The 22322-nt window shown below is 53.4% G+C and overlaps 1 protein-coding gene across 1 annotated transcript in view; it reads right to left on the bottom strand.

The window, feature by feature from the left end:
• LOC116098854 (SCO-spondin) overlaps positions 1–22322 on the bottom strand; it is a 55991-nt gene that overhangs the window by 12429 nt on the left and 21240 nt on the right. The window contains exons 43-81 of the mRNA XM_031381778.1: positions 21804–21969; positions 21577–21730; positions 21027–21099; positions 20323–20380; positions 18494–18616; positions 18063–18210; positions 16506–16672; positions 16257–16421; positions 15158–15337; positions 14931–15053; positions 14725–14854; positions 14444–14569; positions 14196–14287; positions 13162–13335; positions 12745–12909; positions 11975–12224; positions 11408–11454; positions 11083–11253; positions 10597–10728; positions 10239–10384; positions 9459–9553; positions 8535–8587; positions 8158–8364; positions 7870–8040; positions 7678–7757; positions 6086–6255; positions 5542–5588; positions 5242–5433; positions 4951–5121; positions 4522–4722; positions 4130–4226; positions 3835–4034; positions 3383–3549; positions 2390–2550; positions 2004–2227; positions 1716–1757; positions 1418–1573; positions 682–891; positions 263–430 (exon numbers count right to left, since the gene is read on the bottom strand). Coding sequence (XP_031237638.1) covers positions 263–430; positions 682–891; positions 1418–1573; positions 1716–1757; positions 2004–2227; positions 2390–2550; positions 3383–3549; positions 3835–4034; positions 4130–4226; positions 4522–4722; positions 4951–5121; positions 5242–5433; positions 5542–5588; positions 6086–6255; positions 7678–7757; positions 7870–8040; positions 8158–8364; positions 8535–8587; positions 9459–9553; positions 10239–10384; positions 10597–10728; positions 11083–11253; positions 11408–11454; positions 11975–12224; positions 12745–12909; positions 13162–13335; positions 14196–14287; positions 14444–14569; positions 14725–14854; positions 14931–15053; positions 15158–15337; positions 16257–16421; positions 16506–16672; positions 18063–18210; positions 18494–18616; positions 20323–20380; positions 21027–21099; positions 21577–21730; positions 21804–21969 — 5602 coding nt within the window. The remainder of the gene's footprint in view (positions 1–262; positions 431–681; positions 892–1417; positions 1574–1715; positions 1758–2003; positions 2228–2389; positions 2551–3382; positions 3550–3834; positions 4035–4129; positions 4227–4521; positions 4723–4950; positions 5122–5241; positions 5434–5541; positions 5589–6085; positions 6256–7677; positions 7758–7869; positions 8041–8157; positions 8365–8534; positions 8588–9458; positions 9554–10238; positions 10385–10596; positions 10729–11082; positions 11254–11407; positions 11455–11974; positions 12225–12744; positions 12910–13161; positions 13336–14195; positions 14288–14443; positions 14570–14724; positions 14855–14930; positions 15054–15157; positions 15338–16256; positions 16422–16505; positions 16673–18062; positions 18211–18493; positions 18617–20322; positions 20381–21026; positions 21100–21576; positions 21731–21803; positions 21970–22322) is intronic.

Here is a 22322-nt window from a genome sequence, read left to right as displayed (position 1 = left end):
GGGATGAGCCAGTAGGTCGTAGATCTTTGCATCCCACCCTCAGCCACAAAGGGCTCAGATACACATAGGATGTCCCTGCCCAGTGCCCAGATCCAGCCATCCCTCTCCTGAACATCTCTGTTTTCTTAGTAGCCCGCAAAGTAACAGCCTGCTTCCTTCTCCATCCCATGGGAATAGTGGAAATGAAGTTAGAGGTTGGGGTGGAGAGAGCTTTGCCGAATTAAGCTCAGTAGGCACGAAGTAGCTGTCATCACTGCAGTACCACAGGGCATAGGATTGCAGGACCGGACATGGTGCCTCTCCCCAACACAGGATGCTCCTCCATTCTTGGGTGGTGGGCTTGAGCAGCTTCTGCTCCTCAAGGATCGACCTCCTCCACAGCTTCGATCACACCAGGACCAGGGACTCCAGTGGGACCAGGCCCCAGGCACTGGTGAAAAGAGAATGGTTCTATCAGGGCTTGGCTCCGACCTAGGGCCTCACATATCCCATGAAGCAGGAGATGATGGCAGCATGATCAGGAAGGCTAATGCAAGGCATCAGAGCTACTCAGGGGGAGGGGCCTGGGGGCGGGACATGGGCGGGGCATGGGCATGGGCGGGGCAAGAGCAGGGACAGAGGCTGGATCTGAGGAGGGGAGGAGCCTGAAGCAGGCTACTCTTTGCCCTTAGCTCCCCTCACCTGGACAAGCACGAAGGTTGCAGAAGCGGCGCTCCTGGTATGCAGTTAGGATGTCAGGGCACCAGTGTCCACCAGGCCCAGGAGGGTGATATGCTCGTAGCCGACGCTGCTGGCCCACACCACAGCTGCGGGAGCAAGGCTCCCATGGGGCCCAGGATGTCCAGAAACAGTTCCCTGATCCACAGCCAGGGCCAGAGCATGGGGGCAGCGCTGCATGATGAGAAAGCTCTGGAGCTAGCAGAACCTGTCCCCTGCCCCAGCTCAGGTTCAGGTTTCCTCACCTGGGCCAGCTGTGATTTCATCCCCAACCCGGGCTCCGGTTCTGTATCTGATGCTGATGGGTGTGTGGTTTTGGCAACTGAGTCTACGTGCCTTGTTTTCATAGGGGACAGAAATCCCTGACTCATGGAGCTACTAAGGGATGGGCAACAACCCCACAGACATTATACACACACACACACACACACACACACACACACACACACACACAGAGAGAGAGAGAGAGAGAGAGAGAGAGAGAGAGGAGACTGCTAGACTTGGCAGAGCTCAGAGCATCTGCTAGGGCTAATAGAGTGAACAAGAGGCCTAGCGTCAGACACTGTCTGAGATTAGATTAGAACTAACTAAGATTAGATTAGATTGTTCTAAGGGAATGAGATGTTGAGCTCTAGGTGTGGGTTGAATTCAGTGGTCTGAAGGCTGTGATTAGGGCCTCAGTTTAGCTTCAGAGTCATACCTGTACAGGAGGGTAGGTTACATGGACGTTCCTGTGAGGAGCCTCCTACTGTACAGTTAGCCAGACAGAGGCGTGTGCGGCTGCGCCATGCCGGGTGAGCAGGGTCTGTGCAACTGTGGGAACAGGGAGACCATGGAGACCACGGGCCCCAGCCACCTGTGGGAAGGAGGGGTAGAGGAAAGTAAGTATGCTTTCAGGTAGTCAGCCAAGGCTCTCCAACCCTTCCTGGAAGCAGGATGGGAAGGGAAGAAGCCCAAAGACAAGCCATACTGGAGAGGTGCAGGGAGACTCGGGCTACCTGCGAGGCTGGTCACCGGCTCCACCGTGGACCCCGCCGTCCCTGTGTAAAAGGAAAGCCTTGCTCAGAAGTGTTTCAGGGCTGCAATGTACCCTCCCGACTGCAATGCACCCATATACTGCAGAGCATCTGCTAAGATCTCCGGAAGTGCGGGTTAGAGACCCAAACAAAAGTCTAGAGCTATTGAGCCAAAGGAAGGAAACCCCAGAGATACCAGCAGGATAAAGATAGGCTGAGCCATACTTGGCCAGGCAGTTGTCCGCCTAGCTAACATCCTGTTTCCCTTACCAGGGCATTCTGGGCTGAAGCAGTATTCCAGGTCCTGGAGGGGCCCACGGCAGCTCAGCCCACCAGGCACAAGTGTGGGAAGCACACATTGGCGGGTTCGGGTACGGGTACCCAGCCCACCACAGGAGCGGGAACAAAGGCTCCACATGCCCCAGGGACCAAAGTTGCCCTGGTCTCTGGCGCATTCCTCCATAGAGCAAGACAGCTTCCCATGAACACAGGAGCTGGGGAAAGCACAGGCATGAGGCGCAGGACAAAGTGGCCAAGGAGTCCCAGCCAGGCTAGAGGACAGAGCTCAGGGCTCCTTATCCTCACCCTCTAATCCCTCCTTTAACCCCTCCGCCCCCCACATTTTAGCCCAGTCCCCTCCTTGCTGGTTCCCTTACCAGTTTCCACAGACTGTTTGAAGCATCTGGCCTGGGAGCAGCTCATCTCCAGGTCCAAGGGGCTTGCCCTCATCTCCCAGAAGGGTTGGATAGGATCTGAGTGCAGGGTTAGCCAACCGGAGCTCCTGCAGCAGGGAGACTGTCAACACACAGGGGCACTCCTGGGTGGGTGAACATAAGGAGACAGTGACACTGGAGTCAGTGCCCGGTCTGACCAGGTATCTACAGCTTCTGATGAGACTTGGGGAAAGAGAGGGAATGGTAAAGAAGGGAGGGACCTTGGCCTCAGGAGACATTTCCCAGTACATATAGGATTATGAGGCCTGGTAAACTGTGAGCTGGCCTAAGAGTCAGCCATCTTTCTCTACAGACAGCTAGAGTGACACAGGCAGACAGACACTGGCAGAGGCTCCAAGGTTCCAAGGCTCCAAGACTCAATGAGGCAGAAAGAATCTTGCCAGTAATCAGAGGACCCTGGATGTCTCAGTATGAGACCAACACTGGTGTTCAACATCCTCCCAACCTTGGAGCAACCCTTTCTCCATTAGGCTCAGTGTCATAATCTCTCAGTCGAGGAAATGGGGCCAGAAATCATCTCAGGTTCTTGCTAGCAGAGGCCACCAGGATTAGGTATGGAATCCTGGAACATCTATCTGTTGGATTCAACAGAGCAGAGGCAACACCTGCCGACTTTCTGTCCCCAGAGCTGGAGACAAAGTGTGGGGGGGTCTTTCCCTCACAATGACATGGCAGGGAAGAGAAAGGCAATGAAGATCCACAGTTCCCGACACAGAGGATAGGGCTGCTGGTCCATGTACCATGTGCAGTTATGAGAGCCTAGCAGGAAAGGCCTCTCAGGTTTCATTGCCACTTACAGTCCCATGACAAAGACAAAGGGGACTGTCTAAGAGGCCACAGATACCTTGGGGGTAGGGAACTGATAGATGCCGAGGCAGTGGCCACAGCCTTGGTCCAGGCCAGCTGAATTCTCACCTGGACACAGGCCACGTGATGCTGAAAAGTGCCCTCTGGACAGTGACACCCCTCCTCACAGCTCTCAGAGAAGCAGGCCACCTGTCCGGTGACATGAGCACAGGAGAAAGGGCACCCCTCGCTGGGCTGGCATTCCCGGTATAGTCGGCCCGCTGGGCAGCCTGTCTCTGAGACAATACTGGAGTCAGTGCCCGGTCTGACCCTGGCCTCACTACCTTCCTCTGTGCCCACCATCTCTATAGCCTGAAAGTCATGGTATCCACCCTCTTGGCAGAGTCTCCTCCCCAAAGACTCCCCCACGATCTGGCTGTCTCCTCCTTTACTTGTTCATAACTAACAAGGGAAGAGAATGATAGGGGACAGAAAGAGGATTGTACAGGCACTCAGAGTCAGGCTCAGGCCTGACAGGACAAGGCTAAAGGATCATTGGGATAGAGGATGGCTGAGTTCACCTCTGCAGACATGGATGTGGCAAATTCGGGTCTGATGAGCCAGTCCAGGGCAGGGAGGTCGGGCACATTGCCTGGATCGTAGCTGCTCCCCTCCCCCACAAGAAACACTGCATTTCTCCCAGGGCCCCCAGGAGCTCCATATCCCAAGGCCAGGGCAGCTGGGCACCTCATGGCACTGCAGGACACCTGCCACACAGGTGCTGGGGACAAGGAAAGGGGCTTCAGCAACAGGGCCTGGTCCACGTCCCTGAAGTCACCATTGTCCAGCTCCATGGCTCACTCCCAACCCACTTACCAGCTGTCGCAGGGCCCAGTTACCACTTCTCCAGGTTCTAGACTCTCCCAGGAGCTGAGTGTGGACCCCACTGACCGGCTCCGGTTCTCGGGGATCCCTGAAGGCCACAGGAGTGAGGGTGAAGACTAGACAGCACAACCTTGCCCCTCATCAGACGCTCCTACATTCTAGAGCCCCCTTCCAACATTGCCCATGTCCTAAAGGAAGGAGATGCAAACTCTCTAACCTGGACTAGCCTGGGGTATGGGAAATGTAGGGCTTCCAGTTCCCAACCTATAGCCTGGGCCTGGGTCCCATGGGTAGAGATGCAGAACCAGGCAGAGTGATACTGAGCTCAATGGGCTGCTGGTGGAAGGGGTGGCAGGGGTGAGGGGAAGGGAGGCACTACTGACCCATGGCTCTAGGCTGGAAGTGGCACTGACAGTCAGCTGGGAACACACAGAGCCCATCCTGGGAGAGCTGGCCTGGGGGACACCCACAACCAGACTGGCAGCCTGACGAGCCCGGCTGGCATGTACTGCCAAGGGACAGATCCTGGCAGGAATGAGGACATGGCTGCCCACAGGGTAAGAGATCCTGGCCCCCTCCACAGTCTAGGAAGAAAGTGAAAGAGTTAGTGTTAAGGAGCTATCCCAAGAGGTAAGAGCGTCGAGTTACGCGTACACTGGCCCTGCCCTGACACCTCACCCAGAACCATAGGCAAGTAAGTACCTTGAGGCTGCGCTACGAAGAGTTCTATGTGTAGTGGTAGCCAGAGGCAGAGGCAGCATGTCTCTAGACCTACAAAGGACTCTCACCTACCCCACCCCTAAAGCCTTCACCTGTACACAGGGTGGAGCTGTTTCGACAAGGGCGACTCTGCTGATGGCTCCCAAGACAAGGCATGCCTCCGTCAGAGGTGGGAGGATGGCTGCACACCCTGCTCCGATAGGACTGCCCCAGGCATGCGTTACAGGTAGACCATGGCCCCCAAGGGCTCCAGGCTCCATCCACTGCACCAAGGAGACAGAATCGTCTATCTTGGAAGACCCAGGAGGCCTTAGGTCATTAGGGTCAGAACATATATTTGGGGCTTCTGAGACAGGATCACAGACCTCATGGGAACATCACACCTGGGCATGCAATGGGGTTAGGGCAGGCCTCCATTTGATGCTGCACTCCTGTTTTTCCTGAATCCTCAGGGCATGGAGTACCCCCATGCTGGGGAGCAGGGCAGACACAGGCCCTGGAGCGGGTCCTCGTTTGGCCCCTGCAGGGCTGGGAGCACGCTGTCCACTCTGACCATGGACACCAGTCTCCAGACACTGTAAACGGTAGGGTAGGCACTGGATACTGGATATACTTGATAATGATCATGAGCTTACTCTCCCTACACGCCTACTCCCCTCCCCACCCTGCAAGCTAGCACATACCTTGGCAGGGCAAGTCTGTGCAGTTGAGCCTCCCCTCCATGCAGGTGCTGGGCAAGAGTGGAGCCAGGGGACAAGATGACAGTTTAGAACAGCCTCGGCCGTCACAGACTCATCTGGCTTATGCTTCCTTCCTCTCCGTCTCTGCACCTTCATGGTGTAGTCTACTCCCTTCTTCCTAGTCTTTCATGCTTCAGAAGCCTGTCTGTCCAGTCAGCTGGCCTTATGGGATAGCCCACCAGGTGTGCTGTATTTGGTAATGACTCTAGGTGGTTTGCAGGTAAGTGAAGGCAGGCAGCAGGAATAAACACCTTGTTCTCTCCTCAGGAATGAATACTCAGCCCTCAGCAGACACAGGGAGCTGGCTGCCTCAGTTTCCTTTCCTATTAGATGTGTGTCATGGGGCCTGTTCTACATCTTCTCCAGGGGCGGGGGTATCTAGTGCAGCACTGTCTGAGCCCTCCAGAGCTTAGATGCACAGACCCCAGGCAAACCACTCCTGTCAGCATGCTGCCTCCTGCCCCGGGAATACAGCATGGCCTCTCACCAGTGGTTACAGCCATCAGGCCTCATCAACTGAGTGCCTGGATGGTGTCGCTTCCCGGTCAGCAGGTCCAGGCACGTGCAGTGACTGGGCTGCACGCAGATGGCCCCATCAGCACTCAGTACCTTGCCCGGAAGACAGTAGCAGCCTGGCTGGCAGTGCCACACACAGTGCTGGAGAGGTGGGCAGAGAGCAAGCAGGGGTTTAGTCCGCAGGAAACGGGCTGCGGTAGGGAGTTAGGAAGAATCCCAGACCAAGTTGGAAGGGTGGTGGTGTGATGGTTAATCTTGATCGCTAACTTGATCTAGAATCACCATGGAAACAAAACCACACCCTAAATGTGAGTGGTAGCATTCCACGTGAGGGGGGGTCCCGGACTGAGTCAGAGAAGAGCAACCTTATCCCTCTGCTTCCCGGTTATGGATGTGATATGACCACTGCCCTCAGTGCCTCTATGCCTTCTGCAAAGCGATGGGCTTCTAACAATGCACCTGAAAAAGCCCTTCCTTTCGAAACTTACTTTTGTCTCAGTCACATCCCTACCGTGAGTACAGAGCACTGTGAGAATGAAGGGTGCCCAGCGAGGGAGAAAAGCATGGCTTTACAACTACTTTCTCTTTTAAGAACTGATGAAGGGGAGGAAGGGAGTCAGCATGCCACTGAGGCCCCTGCTACTGAGAAGGGGAAGGTGGGGAGCAGGCCTACAGATTAACCCCTCAGCTCCCAAGGAATGCATGTGAGAGCTGGGGCCCTATAAATATGAAACCCCAATTCCCAGGGGTTGCAGACTCAGTGTGGGATCTGCACTGATTTCCAGGGAACTGAGGCATGCCCAGACCTCCCCAGCACTTGGGGAGCAGGTGCCCTGGAAAGCTGGATAGCAAGGAAGGCTGCGTGGGAAAGAGCTGGGAACAGGCCTTGTTCATGATGACCTACAGTGACCATGCCATTCTAGGTGAACTCTCTTGCACCCCTTCTTCCTCCCCATCACCTCTCTGGAGACATCCCTTGCCCCCAGTCCTTGTGTGTGTGTGTGTGTCTCTATGTGTGTGTGTGTGTGTGTGTCAGGCCTCAAAGTGCCTTTTCATCTTCTGAGCTCTTATTATGTCCAGTCTTTAATCCATGTCTGTCTTCCTCCTCCCAGAATGTGGGATCACAGATTCAGAGACCTTGTCTGTGTTTGCCTCCATCTGTGTCTACAGTGTCTGTGTAGGTGTTCAGAAACACACACACACACACACACACACACACACACACACACACTTTGTACACCAAATGTTTATGGCACTTAAGATAATATAGTGAGATGATTTCTCCCTCCCACATGTTTATGCTGTGTTTGCAATGGCATTTTAATTTAGAAACATTGGCTGTACCAAAGCCAAGGGCTGCTGGATGAGGCTGCCTCTCTCATCAGCAAGATGGAGCAAGCCTACACTGTTGTAAACTAAAAACCAGAGCCTCAGATCAGGATTTCTGCCCCCATTACTCTCTGCAACAGACTATGAGCCAAGGCCATATACTCTTGGTTCCCACAAGATGTTTCTCTGGACAGCCAAAGGTCAGGTGGGAGTATCAAGGGGGACCAGACTCACCACAAGGTCATCACAGGAGCGGGGACAAGGAGGGCCACAGGGGCTGTACTCTGCCCCTTCAATAGCACTGCAGTTGGTCACTGGGGAGACAGAATGGGCGGAAAGTAGGTTAGAGACTTTGGTCTGCCTCCCAAGACTGCTTCCCAGCTTCTTGTTCTTCGTTCCTAGGACCACCACATCCTCATCAGGTACCTGGACATGGCTGAGCCTGGCAGGCCTCCCCCTGGGCCTGAGGTCCCTCACAGAAATCCCCCAGGCCCTGGGGCAGTGGCTGGTCACAGGCTCGGGTCCGGCTCCGCAGGCCTCCTCCACAGCTCCGACTACAGCCAGACCAGGGACTCCAAGGACTCCAGCCCCCTGCTTCTGAGAGGAAGGAATGTGAAAAGGTTTAAGGTTGCTAGAGGCTGCTGGTACAAGGATGAGGTACCCCAGAGATGGCCCCACCCTTCAGGGCAAGCATCAGCTTAAAGGGCCACTTACGATTGCATCCTGGCAGGAGGCAAGGCTCTTCCTCAGCCTCAGGGCCTGGGCAGAGAGTTGTGGGGGCAGCCACTGTAGTCAGCACAACCAAACTGAAGGGTGCCCTACTGGAGGACCTGGCACAGAAGCGGTGCCGGTGGCGTCGGGCAGGGCTGCAAGAGGCTGAACATACACTCCATGGAGTCCAGGATGACCATGCAGGCTGATCTGGGTGTGTATAAGGGACAGAGAGAAGGAGAGAAGAGAATGATGCAGTGTGGAGAAGTACCATGACACCTTCTGCCTCCGGTCTCCTGGGGTTTGTCTCCTATCTCAACCGAGACCCATGGCTGCCAGGGATGAGAAGCAAGGGCACATGAGTGAGAAGCCTTTCTCACCTTCCTCACAAGGCCAGGAGCTGCAGTTGGTGATGATCCCAGAGATGCAGGAACTAGAAGGAAAAGCAGAGACTTGGGTGCACCCCAGGTCTACTTGGTACCCACAGAGACTATACTCAAACTCTGCACCTGGAACTTGCACTTGTGACCTTTTTTTTTTTTTTTTTTTGGAAATAAGATCCTTCCAGAGGTAAGTTAATTAGTAAGGTTGTTGGAGGGCGGGGTGTGGCCAACCCAGTGTGACCTGTGTTCTTGTAAGAAAAGGGTATCTGGATGCTGACATACACAGGGGGAAGACGACGTAAAGAAGACAGCCATCTGCAAGCCAGAAAATGCCAGATTGGTGCCAAAAAGAAGTTGGAACAAATGCTCTCTCAGCCCTCAAAAAGCACCAGGTCTGCCAACACCTTGATCTAGGACAGGTGTGGCCATCAATGGCTGCTTTTCAAGGCACCTACCTCTAGAATATGTGCATCTTTGTGTACATGTGTATGTGTTTGTGTGTGTGTATGTATGTATGTATGTGTGCATGTGCTTGGCGTGCATGTGTATATGCATGTGTTTATGTGCATGTTGTTTATAGGTATGGTATATTTTGTTACAACAATCCTAGAAATTAACACAAGTAGGGAATAAGAAGGCAGGTGATTTCATTACTGGAGATTTAATTAACAGTCTGATACATGCCAGGCAAGTCCTCTGCCACTGAGTGTGTTTCCAGCCCCTGAGAGAAGACAGACAAGGATGGGTGGCTGGAGAGTTGCAGGCAGGTTCAGATGGCAGGGCTGGTTGGTTGTGGCTAGGGGAAGGATGAGCATCTCTTTGGCCAACTGGAGCCAATATCCCCTGCTCCTGAGGAGAGCCATACCTGTGGTCCTCAGGGACCACAGGGCTACTGCAGAACTGAGGGTGGGAGGGTCTTACCAATTCTCACATGGAAGAATCACAGCACTTCCTGGGGAATAAAGGTGCCCCCTGTGGGCACAGGGGCAGTCCTGAGCAGGGACACATACATTATTCTGGAACAGAAAGCCCTTTGTCATCCCGGCTCCAGCCTGCTCCAGTCAAAGCCAGAACTCAGTTTCCCAGTCTATCTCAATTGCTGCCCAGATGCCTTCCATAGAGCTCTACACAGGTCCCTCTGTCAGTGAGCAAAGCAGATCCTCAGCTGAGAATCACATGGGCACATGGGCCTCTCCTTCAGGCAGAAAATAACCCCCTTCCATTGTAAAGACTGAACTGTTAAATGAAATCAATTGTGTGAGATATATATTTCTCATATGAACCATGTGACTTAAATCACAGCAGAACACCCTCCACCAACCCCTGCAACCATTTTCTTTAAGGAATGTAGCCGTGTCTCTAGCCAGCACCAGGAGGCAACCCTGAGTGTGCCTGATGTTCCCACTCACCTGATTGCCCAGTCTAAAACTATATACTTAGTAAGTGCTCTGCACATAGTTGGTAGTGGGTAAGAGGGCACACATTTGAAGGAGTAAAATTTATAAAACACTTCTCTGATCCACCACCACTTTCATAAACAAGAGACCAGCTATCTAGTGTGTCTTTAACTTAGCAGGCTCTTTGTCCCCAGTCCCAAACCTTTGGCACCGTTGCCCAGGCCCCTCGCTATCCCTTCCTCGCTAAACCAGGGTCCCAGGCCATGAGGCAGTGCCAGTTGTGGCCAGGCAGTGCGATACTTACTAGCAGGAGCATTCCAGAGAGGCAGTAGCAGCCAGGGTGGCAGGTCTGGTTCGCCTCTCTAGGGATGCTGAGATGGGCACAGGAGGCTGGACCCTGGGCACAGTCCAGCCATTGCTGGTCCTCTGGACACACACCTGGCACTGGTCCTGTAGACACATATGGCAAAGGGGCAGCACAAAGTCTGTCCACTCAGATTCCTTCTAGGATCCTAGCATGGGAGAGGCACCAGCTCTGGGTATTGCTGAGGTAGCCATAGGGATCATACTGTTTTAAGCAACAGGGCTGCAGAGGGCAGGGTGTTTGAAGTGTCCTAGCTTGGTGGGAATGAGAACTAAAGCCTCCCCATGGCATCCCTCACCTGCACAGGGCTGCAGGCTGCAGGTAGAGAACTCAATAGGGCTGTGCGGGCCACTGCCTTGAGTGCGGTTTCGGTAGCCACCACCACAGGGCACTGAGCATGGAGTCCAGGAACCCCATGCTGCACCAGGGCCTATGGGTAAAATTCAGGTCTCTAAAGGTCTCACCTTCCACACCCAGCACACATCCTTCCCAAAACCAGATATCCAAACACATCCCTTCCTTCTCATCTTGTGTAACTTCACCTGCAGGATCACCTCTACCCTAGGAGACCTGGTGACTCCAGAGAGGAAGTGGGCTAGCCTCTAGGGAAGGTCTTTCTTAGAGAATGTACTCACAAGGCCTCTGGGGACCCACCTCTTAGGACCTTTAGGGGAAGTTCCTTATAGAACTTATGGGGTCCTAAGGGGTATTCTTGGTTTCTCTCTGGATGGAACCCTAGATAGGTTCTTCAAGGAAGTCTCGGGCCCTAGGTCCCCACTCTCACCTTGGCACGGCCTCAAACTGCAGAATTCAGCATCTAGGTTGGGACCTTGGCACTCGGCACCCCCATAGGCAGCTGGTGGTGCAGTGCCTGCTCTGAAGCGCCGTCGAATGCCCACATTACAACTTTGGCTGCAAGGGCTCCATGGAGTCCAGGGGCTCCAGCCACAGGCCACTGCCAGGGTGAAGGGTCAGATGTCTGAGACCAGGGCAAGCTGCCCTGGACCCTGACTTTCCTGGGAAATTACCGACATCCTAGGAGGCTATCTCTGAAGGGTCTAAAGTCTCCCATAGTCTCAGCACTGATCATCATCACATGGAGGGAGTACCTGGACAGCGCTCTGACGTGCACACCATTTCTCCAGAGATGCAGGTGCTGTCAAGAGATGGTTCAGTGAGCTCTAATCCAGTTCACCCAGCCCTTGCCCTTGAAACACTGGATACCTGCCTCAAGGACAAGGAAGCTGGGCTACCAAATATATAACATGAAGTAAATGCTGTGACTTAGACTTCTCAGACCTCCCTACCAAATTCAGTGGGCTCTGTTGTAATGCTGGGGGTAGAGTGTGTGCGCACACGAGCGTGTTGGGGGTGGGAGGAGTGTTTTAGGGTGCCCTCTGCTGGCAAAACCTTGTGTCAGTTTTGAGAATCGGTACTTCAAAGAGCAGACTCCAAGGGCTCCTATGTAGAGAATTACATTCAAGAAAGAGAAAACCCCTTCCAGAAGGCTTCAGTACATATTCAGTCCACTGTCCTCCGCGAGACCCCTCCCGTCCCCAACACGCACCAATAAGAGATTATGTGAGTGAGTCCACTTCTGCCTGACTGTGGAGCATAGCCCTTCCTACCACCTCTCCCCTGCCCTGTCCCCACCCCATCCTCTACTGTTAGCCTACCAGTTGTTGCAGTCTAGGCGAGCCACTGCTCCTGGTGCATAGAGCTGCCCATGCAGCTGGCAGGGACACTGGCTGAGGGGCAGGCAGCTAGCATTATGCAGGAAGAGGCCAGGGCGACAGTTGCAGCTAGGAGCACAGGAGCCAGTGCACTCCACCCCAGGATCCTGTGCCAGGCACAGCTGAGGGCACAGACCCCCTTCCTCGAGACACTGCTCTGCTGAGCGGAATACCATGTTCTCTGGGCACTGGGCTAGGTGAGAAGACAGAGAGGGTCTGAGCCAGGAGAGATGCTGACAAGAAGGAAAGCCTGGATGTAGTGATTGACAGGGCAGAGGTGAGGAAGTCCCTCCCCGCCAGTCCTCTCCCATTCCCTCCCCTGATCCCAGAGCTTGGGCTCCACTGGATATGAATACTCTTGAGAACAGGAGGACACCAGTGTCTGGGCCAGGAGGAATGCCCAGAGGATCAGGGAGCAAAGAAAGCAGACTTCATGGGCTGATGCTGCTCCCCACTGAGTTTTGCTCATGACTGGCTCTGCCTCCAAGGTCATATACCCTTATCGGAGACAAGTAAAGTGTCTGGCCCAGTATCTAGTTCCCAGCAAGTGGGAGGAGGAGGGGACTTGGAGAGTCACTAGAATCCCCAAAGGCTCCCTAGCTCTCTGTGGCATGCTCTGAAGTCAGAGGTCAGATAAGCGAAAAGAGAAGGCTGGAACGGTCAAAACCCTGGGTGGACATGGCCACCTGGAGAGTGTGGAAGAAATGTGGCACCTGTGCATGGATGCGTGTTGCAGTCTCTGGTCTGAGTGTGGGGTCCTAGGCACACAGGGTTCCCAGGAGCAGAACCAGAGCAGCTGCGCCCACGAGTCTGGATGCCACCATTGCAGGAGGCTGAGCAGGTGGACCAGGAAGCCCATAAACCCCAGGTACTCAGCACTGTCAGGAAGAACAGAGGCCACAGTGGTAAAATATGGGCAGGGGAGGATTTCAAATAATACCAAATAATATCAATCAAAGTTTCCCATTTTTAAGGAGACTTTGGGTTGGGGTGAGATGGGGTGGCTTAAGGACATCCACCAGGTTGGCTGTTTCCCCTCCTTCCTGGGGGTTGGACTAGATCAAGGGGTCATTCTCTTTTGTTCCTCTTTCCACTATGTTCCCAGCCACACCAAGAAGGCAGGCCTGTACCTGGGCATACAGCGGGGCTGCAGGGTTCCTCCTGGGTGGCCTCTCCCGGACAGAATATGTCCCTGGAGCTGGGGCACAGTCGAGAGCGCTGCCGCCAGCCAGGGTCTCCCCCAGGGACAAGGCAGCTCTGGGAGCAGAAGGACCAGGATGTCCAGGGTGTCCAACCTGGTGTCTCTGAAAGGAAAGCCTGTTGTATAGAGACAGGCCAGCCAGAGAACTGGGGGTCTGGGTCAGGTCCAAAGAAGCTATGAAGGGTTAGGATTGCTCCTATGGCTCTGTTATTAGAACCCTACTCTGCAGCTCCACGTTTCACTCTTCCCTAGGGCACAGCTTTCCATGGAACCTGCCTGAGTTCCTGCCGATGCTTCCCCATGGTTCAGCCAACAGCCCACAATACATTCCCCATCTTCAGTCGCTCGGCCCAACTCGTCTAGATTTCTCTGTATAGGAAATGTCAATGTTTCCTGTGACCTGTGACCACCCGTCTGAGACCACCATTCACTCTCTACTGATTCCAGGACCCCACTACTCAGCCTCCTGCCCTCATTCCCTGTTACCCGCCCCTCATTCTGCCTCACAGACCAACAGCAAGTAGCCTGCACTGCAGACCTCCCTTGGTCCCCACATAGCCTGAGGCAAAGAGGCAAACTGGCACCTTTATCCTGTCTCTAGGAGTCCCATCTTCCCTGGGCACACAGCAGCCTTATTCTTCTAGGTTCCGCAGACACCTGTCCCCGCATCCAGCCTGCCCAGGTACCCAGGAAGTCTGCACAAGAGCTATCCCACCCCAAAGCCCAGTAGCCTGGTTCCAGGACCACAGCGTGGAGGGGTGGACACAACTCTTGCTTCCATATTCTGGCTATGCCTCACCTTCCACAGTACCCACTGCAGTTTCTCTCGGCCTTGGAGTTCAGGCAGGAAAGGAGACAAAGAGACACCAGCCCCCTCCAGCACAGCTTCACTCACTAGCCATCTAAGGTACCAGCCAGGTCAAGGACTTGGGAAGAGGAAGACAGTCCCCTGTTTTATAGTACCTGTCCCACAGTCTGTGTAGCAGGCCTGCAGTTCCTGCCTGTCACCTTCACACAGGGAACCTCCAAATGCCGCAGGAGGGTTAGTGGGAGACCTGAAGAGAGACTTGCCTGGGTATCCATCTTCCTCCTTCACCACCCAGGACTCCTGCCCTCATTATCCTTTTCCCATCTATCACTGCCCTACCTACTAGAGCAGCCCACTCTGATCCTCCCTCCCCATCTCTTCCACTCTTGCTGCAGCTCCACACCTGAACCTGGTCCTCACTCCAGAGCCACAGGAGCGATCACAAGCAGTCCAAGGGGACCAGGCAGACCAGCCACAGGACTGGGAGCAGGTCCCTGGCTTACACAGCAATGTCCCCTTCTCACATATGCTACAGAGAACAGAAGGGAAAGGACCCATCAGCACCAGGAGTCTCTCTCCATTCAGCACCATCTCTTGATCCAGAGCCCTCCCCTGGCCCAGCCCCCTCTCCCACCCCAGTATTCAACCCTGGACTAGCACCATCCCTTAGTGCAGCATGCTCACCATTGGCTGCAGTTGTCTAGCAGGAAGGCAAGCCCGGGCTGCATCAGCTTTTGGCCCACCAGGCAGGGGCATTCAGAGAGGGGCAGACAGTGAGAGTCCTGGAGGAAGAGCCCAGAAGGGCAGCGGCATCCTGGGTGCAAGGAAAGGTCGATTAGGGACAGGGTTGGGAGGGCACCTCTTACTTCCTCTTTCTGGCTCTGCCTCACCTTCCATACAGTGCCCACTGCAGCTTCTGTTGGCTTCGGGGTCCAGGCAGGAGGGTGGACATGGGGGCACCAGTCCCTTCTGGCACAGCTCAGCATTCACATGCACACGGCCTGGCTCACAGTCTGAGGAGAGAAGAGCTCAAGTAGGATGGGCACCAGAAGATCCTGAGACAAACCCTGGGACTCTACTGTCGGAGGCCCCTCCCTCCCAGCCAACTTCCCTTTACCTGTGTCACCTGGGCAGAGCTGCAAGTTGCAGGGTGCCTTCTCATGGGAAGGCCCAGGGCATGGGGTACCTCCATTCTTAGGAGGAGGGTCCACACAGTCCCTCTGGCGACTCTGGTGGCCACCTCCACAGGAAACACTGCAGGGCTCCCAGGGCCCCCAATCTGCCCATGCCCCGGCCACTGTAGAGGAAAAAGGGGGTCCACTAGAAACACTCCAAGGAGACAGGCTGTGTAGGAGAGGGGGAGGGCCAAGCCAGGGAGCCCCTCCCAGCCCCCTTGGGGGCCGGTGGCCTGGCAGCCAAGGGCAGCACCCAAGTAATTCTAAAGTCCTTGTCCTGGACTTCCTTGTGGAAGACTACCTGTGGGTGAGAAAATCAGTGAAAGCCACCTGGTAACTCCAAGGATAGAGTTCCAGTCCCTGGCAAGGTTACAGTGACATAACTCTAAGTGGTGCACATCTGGTAGCAGTGATATAGGGAAGCTACCAAAGCCAGAGGAAACCTGATATAGGAGCTGTGTGTGTGTGTGTGTGTGTGTGTGTGTGTGTGTGTGTGTGTATCTGTCTGTCTCTGCATGTGTGTTTGTGTATGTGTGCGTCTCTCTCTGTTCACTCGCATGTGTGTGTACGTCTGTCTCTGTCTGTGTATGTGTATGTGTGTGCGCTCGTGCACGCGTCCGGGTATCCTCTCAGCAGCACATAGAGCAAGCTGGGAGCCACTGTGGTCGAATGACTGAACAAAAGGGTCTATAAGGCCTTCAGCTATGGAGCCAGGGGCAGGTGAGTGGTAGCTAGTATCACTTAAAACACCTTCCTTCCACCCCACACAGGGAAACGTGAATGGATGGAGGTAGAAAAGACTGTAGAAATACCAGATTCCCTCGGGCTACCTAGGCAGGCAAGGAAGGGTGGGTGGGGCCAGAGGAGTGAGTATCCTGACAGCTCTTTGAAAGCAGCGATCACGTGACTATCTTTGTGCCAGAGTCTCAGAAGCCTGAACACAAGGAGAGCAGGGCACTTGTTGAGGAACTCTGATACGATCCAACCAGGTCTCCTACAGCCATCGGCCAAGCCCGGCTTCCTTCGGGGGTGCTAGGCTACCTGGGCAGGCTTGCACAAAGCAGGACTGGCTACGGAACTGGTCCGACAGACAGCTGCCTCCAGGCAGGGGAGGTCTCAGCAGCTCTCGGTGCTGGAAGACGAGGCCCAGGCCACAGCTCCGGCTGCAGTCACTCCAGCCAGTCCAAGGTGCCAACACACAGTCTACTGCAGGAGACAGCACACCAGGGCTTAGTAGGAGGCTCAAGTAGGAACAGGGCCCTCAGGACTGTGCCTCAGGCCAGCACGTACCACAGTCATCCTCATCAGAGCCATCCTGGCAGTTCACCCGAAGGTCACAGCGATGCTCAAGGGGTAGGCACTCCCCACTGCCGCATCTCAGCTGAGTTGGGGAGCAGAGGGCCCTTGAGGCCGGCAATCCAGGGAGGGCAGTAGTAGGCACAGTGAAGGGCTCAGCACTTGCTGCCAATTGGTAATTTGAGGAGAGAGAAGGGAGCCACATAAATGATTCCTGGCTGGATGAGAAGCTGAGTCCCTTGAACTTGAGGCCAAGATCAGGACAGTTTGCTGAGCAGAGGCCCAGGACCTTCTACTCCTCCCAGGCTTCTGCTATCTTCCACCCAGGATGAGCCCTCAAGGTCTTTGTTCTACACAGTTTCACAGTTTCTCTGCTTGTAAGTATCCAGAGAGAAGTCAGTGCATGCAGAACAGCCCTTCTGCTTGGCTATCCTCTCTCCGAATGGGTCCTCTCTGGGGTGGTTACTATAATTGGTTTTAGTATACTATAGTATAGTATAGTATAGTATAGTATAGTATAGTATAGTATAACCAGCACCGGGGTGGTGCTGGTTACTATAATTGGTTAACACTTTTTCTTTGGATTGGAAAACCAAGCTTTGATGGAAATGATCTACCTTGGATGGATGGACAGATGGATGGATGGACAGATGAGTAGAGACTGTGAGTATAGATGGATGAATATGTGGGTACATGGATAGATGGATGGATTGACAGGGAGATAACTGTGTGGATGGGATAGCTAAGTAGATGGAAAGTAAATAGGTGGGTAGGCAGGTGCAATAGTAAATAAATGAATGCATAGACAGACAGACAATAGGTAGATAAAAAGATAGCAAATGGATACATGGGAAGATGGGTAGATAGATGGGTCAATAGATTAATGGATATACATTTGGAGAGAGGGATGGACAGATTGAATAAATGATCAGATGTATGGATGTGTGGATGAAAAGATGGGTGTGTGTATAGATGGGTAGATTTAAGAGTATATGGGTGGGGTTAGAGATACCTCAGTGGTTAAGAGCACTGCTTGTTGGGAATCAAACATGATTCCCAGCACCCACATGCTGGTTCACAACCATTTTAATTCCAATTTCAAGGGATCCAATATCCTTATCTGGTCTCCATGAGTACACACATGTGGTATACACTCATGCACACACACATACACACACACAAATAAAAACAATAAAAATATTTTTAAAAAGAGAAGGTGGGTGTCAGATACATAAAGAGGTAGATGGAGCAATGGCTAAGTGGATGGGTAGATGGGTGAGTATGGGGGAATGGTGGGGTGGATGTATCAACCGATAAGTAGGAAGGCAGACTGATGGACAGCTGAGCGTCCTCAGCAGGCAAACAGGTGTAACAAAACCGGCTGGGACCCAAGGCGTAGCCTGTTCTCTCCATCATCTTCAAAGACTCTGGTCTTGTTTACAATTTCTCCCCATTCCTTTCTGCTCCAGTCCCTCCCATATCCTTCCCACATGAGCTACCCAGGCCTGAAGCCCTCTTGCCATCCCCAGTGTGTGATGCAGTCCCTCCAGCTCTCCACAGTGCTGCTCATCGGAGCCATCAAGACAGTCCTCCCTCCCGTCACACAGCTGCTCCTGCTCCACACAGCCCAGTACATCACAGGGCACCTGCTCAGGGCCACACCGCATGGGTGGGAAGGGCCTGGGGCTGACACTCTGACCTGCAGACAGGATGCCAGCTGACTTGGAAGTCAGCCACCCTTACCCTTCTTCCTTGGTCAGTTCCAAGCAGCCCCCAACTTCTCTCCTCTTAGCATCTAGGATATATCACTTTTTGCCTTTCTTGGGGTAATGAAAAAAGAGTGAGTTGAGTCAGAAAGGCCCACTCTAGCAAGAAATGACATAGAGCAATATGACCTTGATCTAAGTGGTGAAGCTCTTTTGGCTTCTGCTCCTCATAGAGAAGCTAGGTTCACACAGGTTTTCCAGGGTGAAGAGTCTTACCAACAGGAGTCCCTGGTGTGACTAAGTGTGAGGGATGCACCGTCACAGCTGCCATTCCCGGGTGTAGGCTCTTGGCACCAGGAGGGAAGGCGGAGGTAGTGGTCAGTGTCTGCATGGACTGCCCTGAAACAGGCAGAGGGCCCTCAGAAGTACATATGAGACCTGCTGTCTCCGCTGAGGATGGAGGGGGAGTGAGCCATCACTGCCTCCGCTCCCTGTCCTAAGAGAGGTGGTGAGACAGATCCTGAGAAGTACCTCTGGTTCCTACATGGTGCAGGATAATCACAGCTATCACAGGATCTCTCAGATAAAAAAGAAAGGGTTTATATCACCTAAGGAGCATGCGAAGAGGGTTAAGTGAAAGAGGAAAAAGAAGGAGGAGGAGTAGGAGGAGGAGGAAGAGGAGGAGAAACAGATGTGATCTAACACTGTACTCTAGTTGCATGAAGACTTCCCAGTATGAGTTCACTGTAAAATAAGGTACTAGGAACTGAGAAAGGACTGGGGCCATTTAAATGTAACAGCAGAAGGAGCAAACATGACTGAGACTCGGGGTGGGGGCATTGCTACTGATGTGAAGACTTGATTTAAGCTTCCTGACAGCTGTAGTGAAAAGGAGAGCCAGACATGCATTTTCTGCCAAAATATTCATCTTCAAAGACATCTTTTTTGGTATCAAACTTAGAATGAGACCAGGATTCATCCCATGAGCCCACATGTGATTTTTTTTTTTTTTTTTTTTTTTTTTTTTTTTTTTTTTTTTTTTTTTTTTAACAAAAGATGCTGGGCAGTGGTGGCACATGTCTTTAATCCCAGCACTTGGGAGGCAGAGGCAGGTGGATTTCTGAGTTCGAGGCCAGCCTGGTCTACAGAGTGAGTTCCAGGACAGCCAGGGCTATACAGAGAAACCCTGTTTTGGGGGGAAAAAAAGACACAGAGATAGGCTAGAGAGATGACTCAGTGGTTAAGAGCACTGACTGCTCTTTCAGAGGACCTGAGTTCAATTCCCAATAACCACATGGTGGCTCAAAACCATCTATAATGGGATCTGATGCCCCCTTCTGGTGTGTCTGAGGAGAGCAACAGTGTATTTACATTCATTAAAAACAACAACAACAACAAAAACCACAAAGACATGGTGCAGCCAGACTGTTGAACAACGTCTACTAGAATTCACGGGGAAGAACCTCCTATTTTCATAGTGAGGAAACTGAGGAGCAGAGTTGGGATGGTTTGTTCAGTATATCCCAGGGTAGTCAGTACAACTTGCTCCTTTGGTGATCCACACCCATCTCACCCCACATTGAGACAGCTCCCTTGGAGACCAGGGTGCAGGTGGCTGATCAGTAGCCATGGGGAAACTGGTACTGATCATGCTGGGCAGGGAGTCCCTTTTACTGTTTAGAAGTATCCTAAGATGGGCACCCTCCCTTCTCTCTCATGCCCACTTCGGACATTTGTTGCCATCAAACACTTTAGAAAAGCACCTAGCATTGTGGTTAGGTGGGCAGAAAGACATAGATGGGGCCAGATGGTATTCCAACTTTCTCACGGAGGCTGGTCCAGAATAGGAATGGGGGATACAGCCTTAGTGACAATTGCACAGCCCTACGAACTGTCTTTGTCCCCTCAGATCTCACATCCTGGGTCTGGTCGGCTGTCCTGGCCATGAGCCTGGTGAGTGGTGTCTCTTGACCCTAAGCTCTCTGGTCTTAGGAGAATTAGGAAGAGAGTGTTTCAGCCTCTGGAACACCACAGCCTTCGCTCTAAAAGGGGAAGGGATGACAAGGATAGGGATTTGGGAAGGGGTTTGGAGTCAGTGCACACACCTGCACTAGGCAAGGATGATTCCTGCTTGGGCTGCTGGTGATCCATGTCTGGCAGACCCTGCAGAGGGAGAGAGCTTAGCCAGGCCACAGCTTCCTCCTTCCCACCTCTATCTGTTTCCAGAAGCCCAGAGCTGAGGACAGAGGTAATTCTCCTGCAAGGTAAGGAGGCTGAATATCCCAAGCCACTGGCCCACAGAAGTCATGAACGAGCTAACCTCCTCTGCAAGGTAGATGATCCTCAGACATTGGCCCTCTGGCCCACCTGTGCAACCACTTCATCTCTTTCCCCCAAAGTCCTGAGCCTCCCCAATGCCCTGAGCAGGTTGTTTGTCCATGGAAAAGTGCCCTGTCCCTCTTTGTGTCACCCTTCAAGCTTTATCCCAGATGCCTCTGGGGAGTCCAGGCACAGATTCCAAAAGCAGATGCCCTGGTGTTTCCTTACCCATGACAGAGCCCTTGCCACCCAGACTGCACTACCTCGATGCCCTGTCCTGCCCATCTCTGTACCACTCTGTCCCTCCAGCACTCAGCACCCTACCTTGCGCCAAGTTGGCTATCAGACAGTTCAGGACTGAAGGCCTGACAGAATAGCATCAGGAAACACAGGCTGGAGGAAAAGCCACTGTCTGAATGCATACAGAGGGAGGACAATGTAGATACAGAAAGTGCACTGCTGAGGGAGTGGAACTCAAATCCCCACTCACCTCCCTGGGATGGAACGGAAACTTTCCAGGCTGAGTCGGGGAGAGGGCTGGGGTCCTGGCCATGGGATGGACTCTAGGAAGAAAAACCACCAAGAGGGCCCAGGGAATCTCCCAGCTCTGGAGCCCAGCCATCCCAAAGAGATCAGGGGTTTTTGGACTAGGGTAGGGCATTCAGGAGGGGCACTGCCCACCAAGGCTGGACAAAGGTGAGCTCTAACAGTAGTCTCAGCTTGATCATGCCATGATCACCACAGGATCACCACAGGATGGGTAAAGCACTCCCACTGCCACCCTCAGGACCAGGTAGAAACTGAGTGACTCCCATCTATCTATCATGCTGGGTGGTGGTGGTGGCCTTAGCTCAGGGGCCATCCTTTGAGAGTTGCTAAACTCCAGGTATCAGGAGAATGTACGGAACCCAAGGCTCTTATGGTGGTAAGGGCTCAGGGGCACCCAGCTGTGACTCCTCAACAGTCATGGTGTGTGAAGGCAAGGCAGGGCTCCCCCCCCTCACCTTTCCACCTATGTCAAGCCCAAAGCCAGGCCATACCTGCTGGTAGTGCCTGCATGCAGCAGCCCGCAGCCCTCCTCATCAGAGCCATCCTCACAGTCCACAGCACCATCACATGGACCACCCTTTGGGGTACATTCACCACTGGCACAGCGGTGCCTGGTCCCTGGACACAGGGGTGCCAATGGGGACACTGTGGAAAACATACGACTAAGGACTCCTGACATCACACGGCCCACCCTTGTCCCTCCAGCTCCCAAGCTGACCTGTACTTGGCTTACAGCCCAGAAGCTCCACCCACAGGAAGATATCGTGCAGGTTGTTGTCTCTGAGGTGGCCACCATGTGGCCACACCCTGATATACCTCGCCTGTACCATCTGGTCGAATGTCCATACCTCAGGGGCCATGCGGTTCAAGCTCTCCGGGAAAGGCTGTGGAAGACATTACTTGCTGCCCAAGTGTCATCTCTTGCTCAAGCTGCCGTTGTAACTCTGCTTTGATGTCCCTCCTGAGTCCCCCAACCCTCATGACATGGATGTTACTCCCACATAAAGCAGGTGCTCTTTAAGGAGAATGGGCACGAGTGGACTGAGTCCTACGGCTGCAGGGCCTGTCGTCCTGGGGAGAATGCCCACTCCTAAGGAATAGTGCTGTGCAGAGGACCTGTGCTTCCGAGGGCCTCTGTGAACCGGCTGGGTCCCCATCCTGCTCCTTCACAAGCTGGTAGAGGGTCATGTGTACAGATTCTAAGACATTTTGGTGGGGTTGTTTTTTTTTTTTTTTT

This window comes from Mastomys coucha, unplaced genomic scaffold (genome assembly GCF_008632895.1).
Source record: "Mastomys coucha isolate ucsf_1 unplaced genomic scaffold, UCSF_Mcou_1 pScaffold20, whole genome shotgun sequence".
In the NCBI taxonomy this organism is placed as follows: domain Eukaryota; kingdom Metazoa; phylum Chordata; class Mammalia; order Rodentia; family Muridae; genus Mastomys; species Mastomys coucha.
The sequence above is the reverse complement of the archived record's forward strand: the minus strand, read 5'-3'. Positions and strand labels throughout refer to the sequence as shown.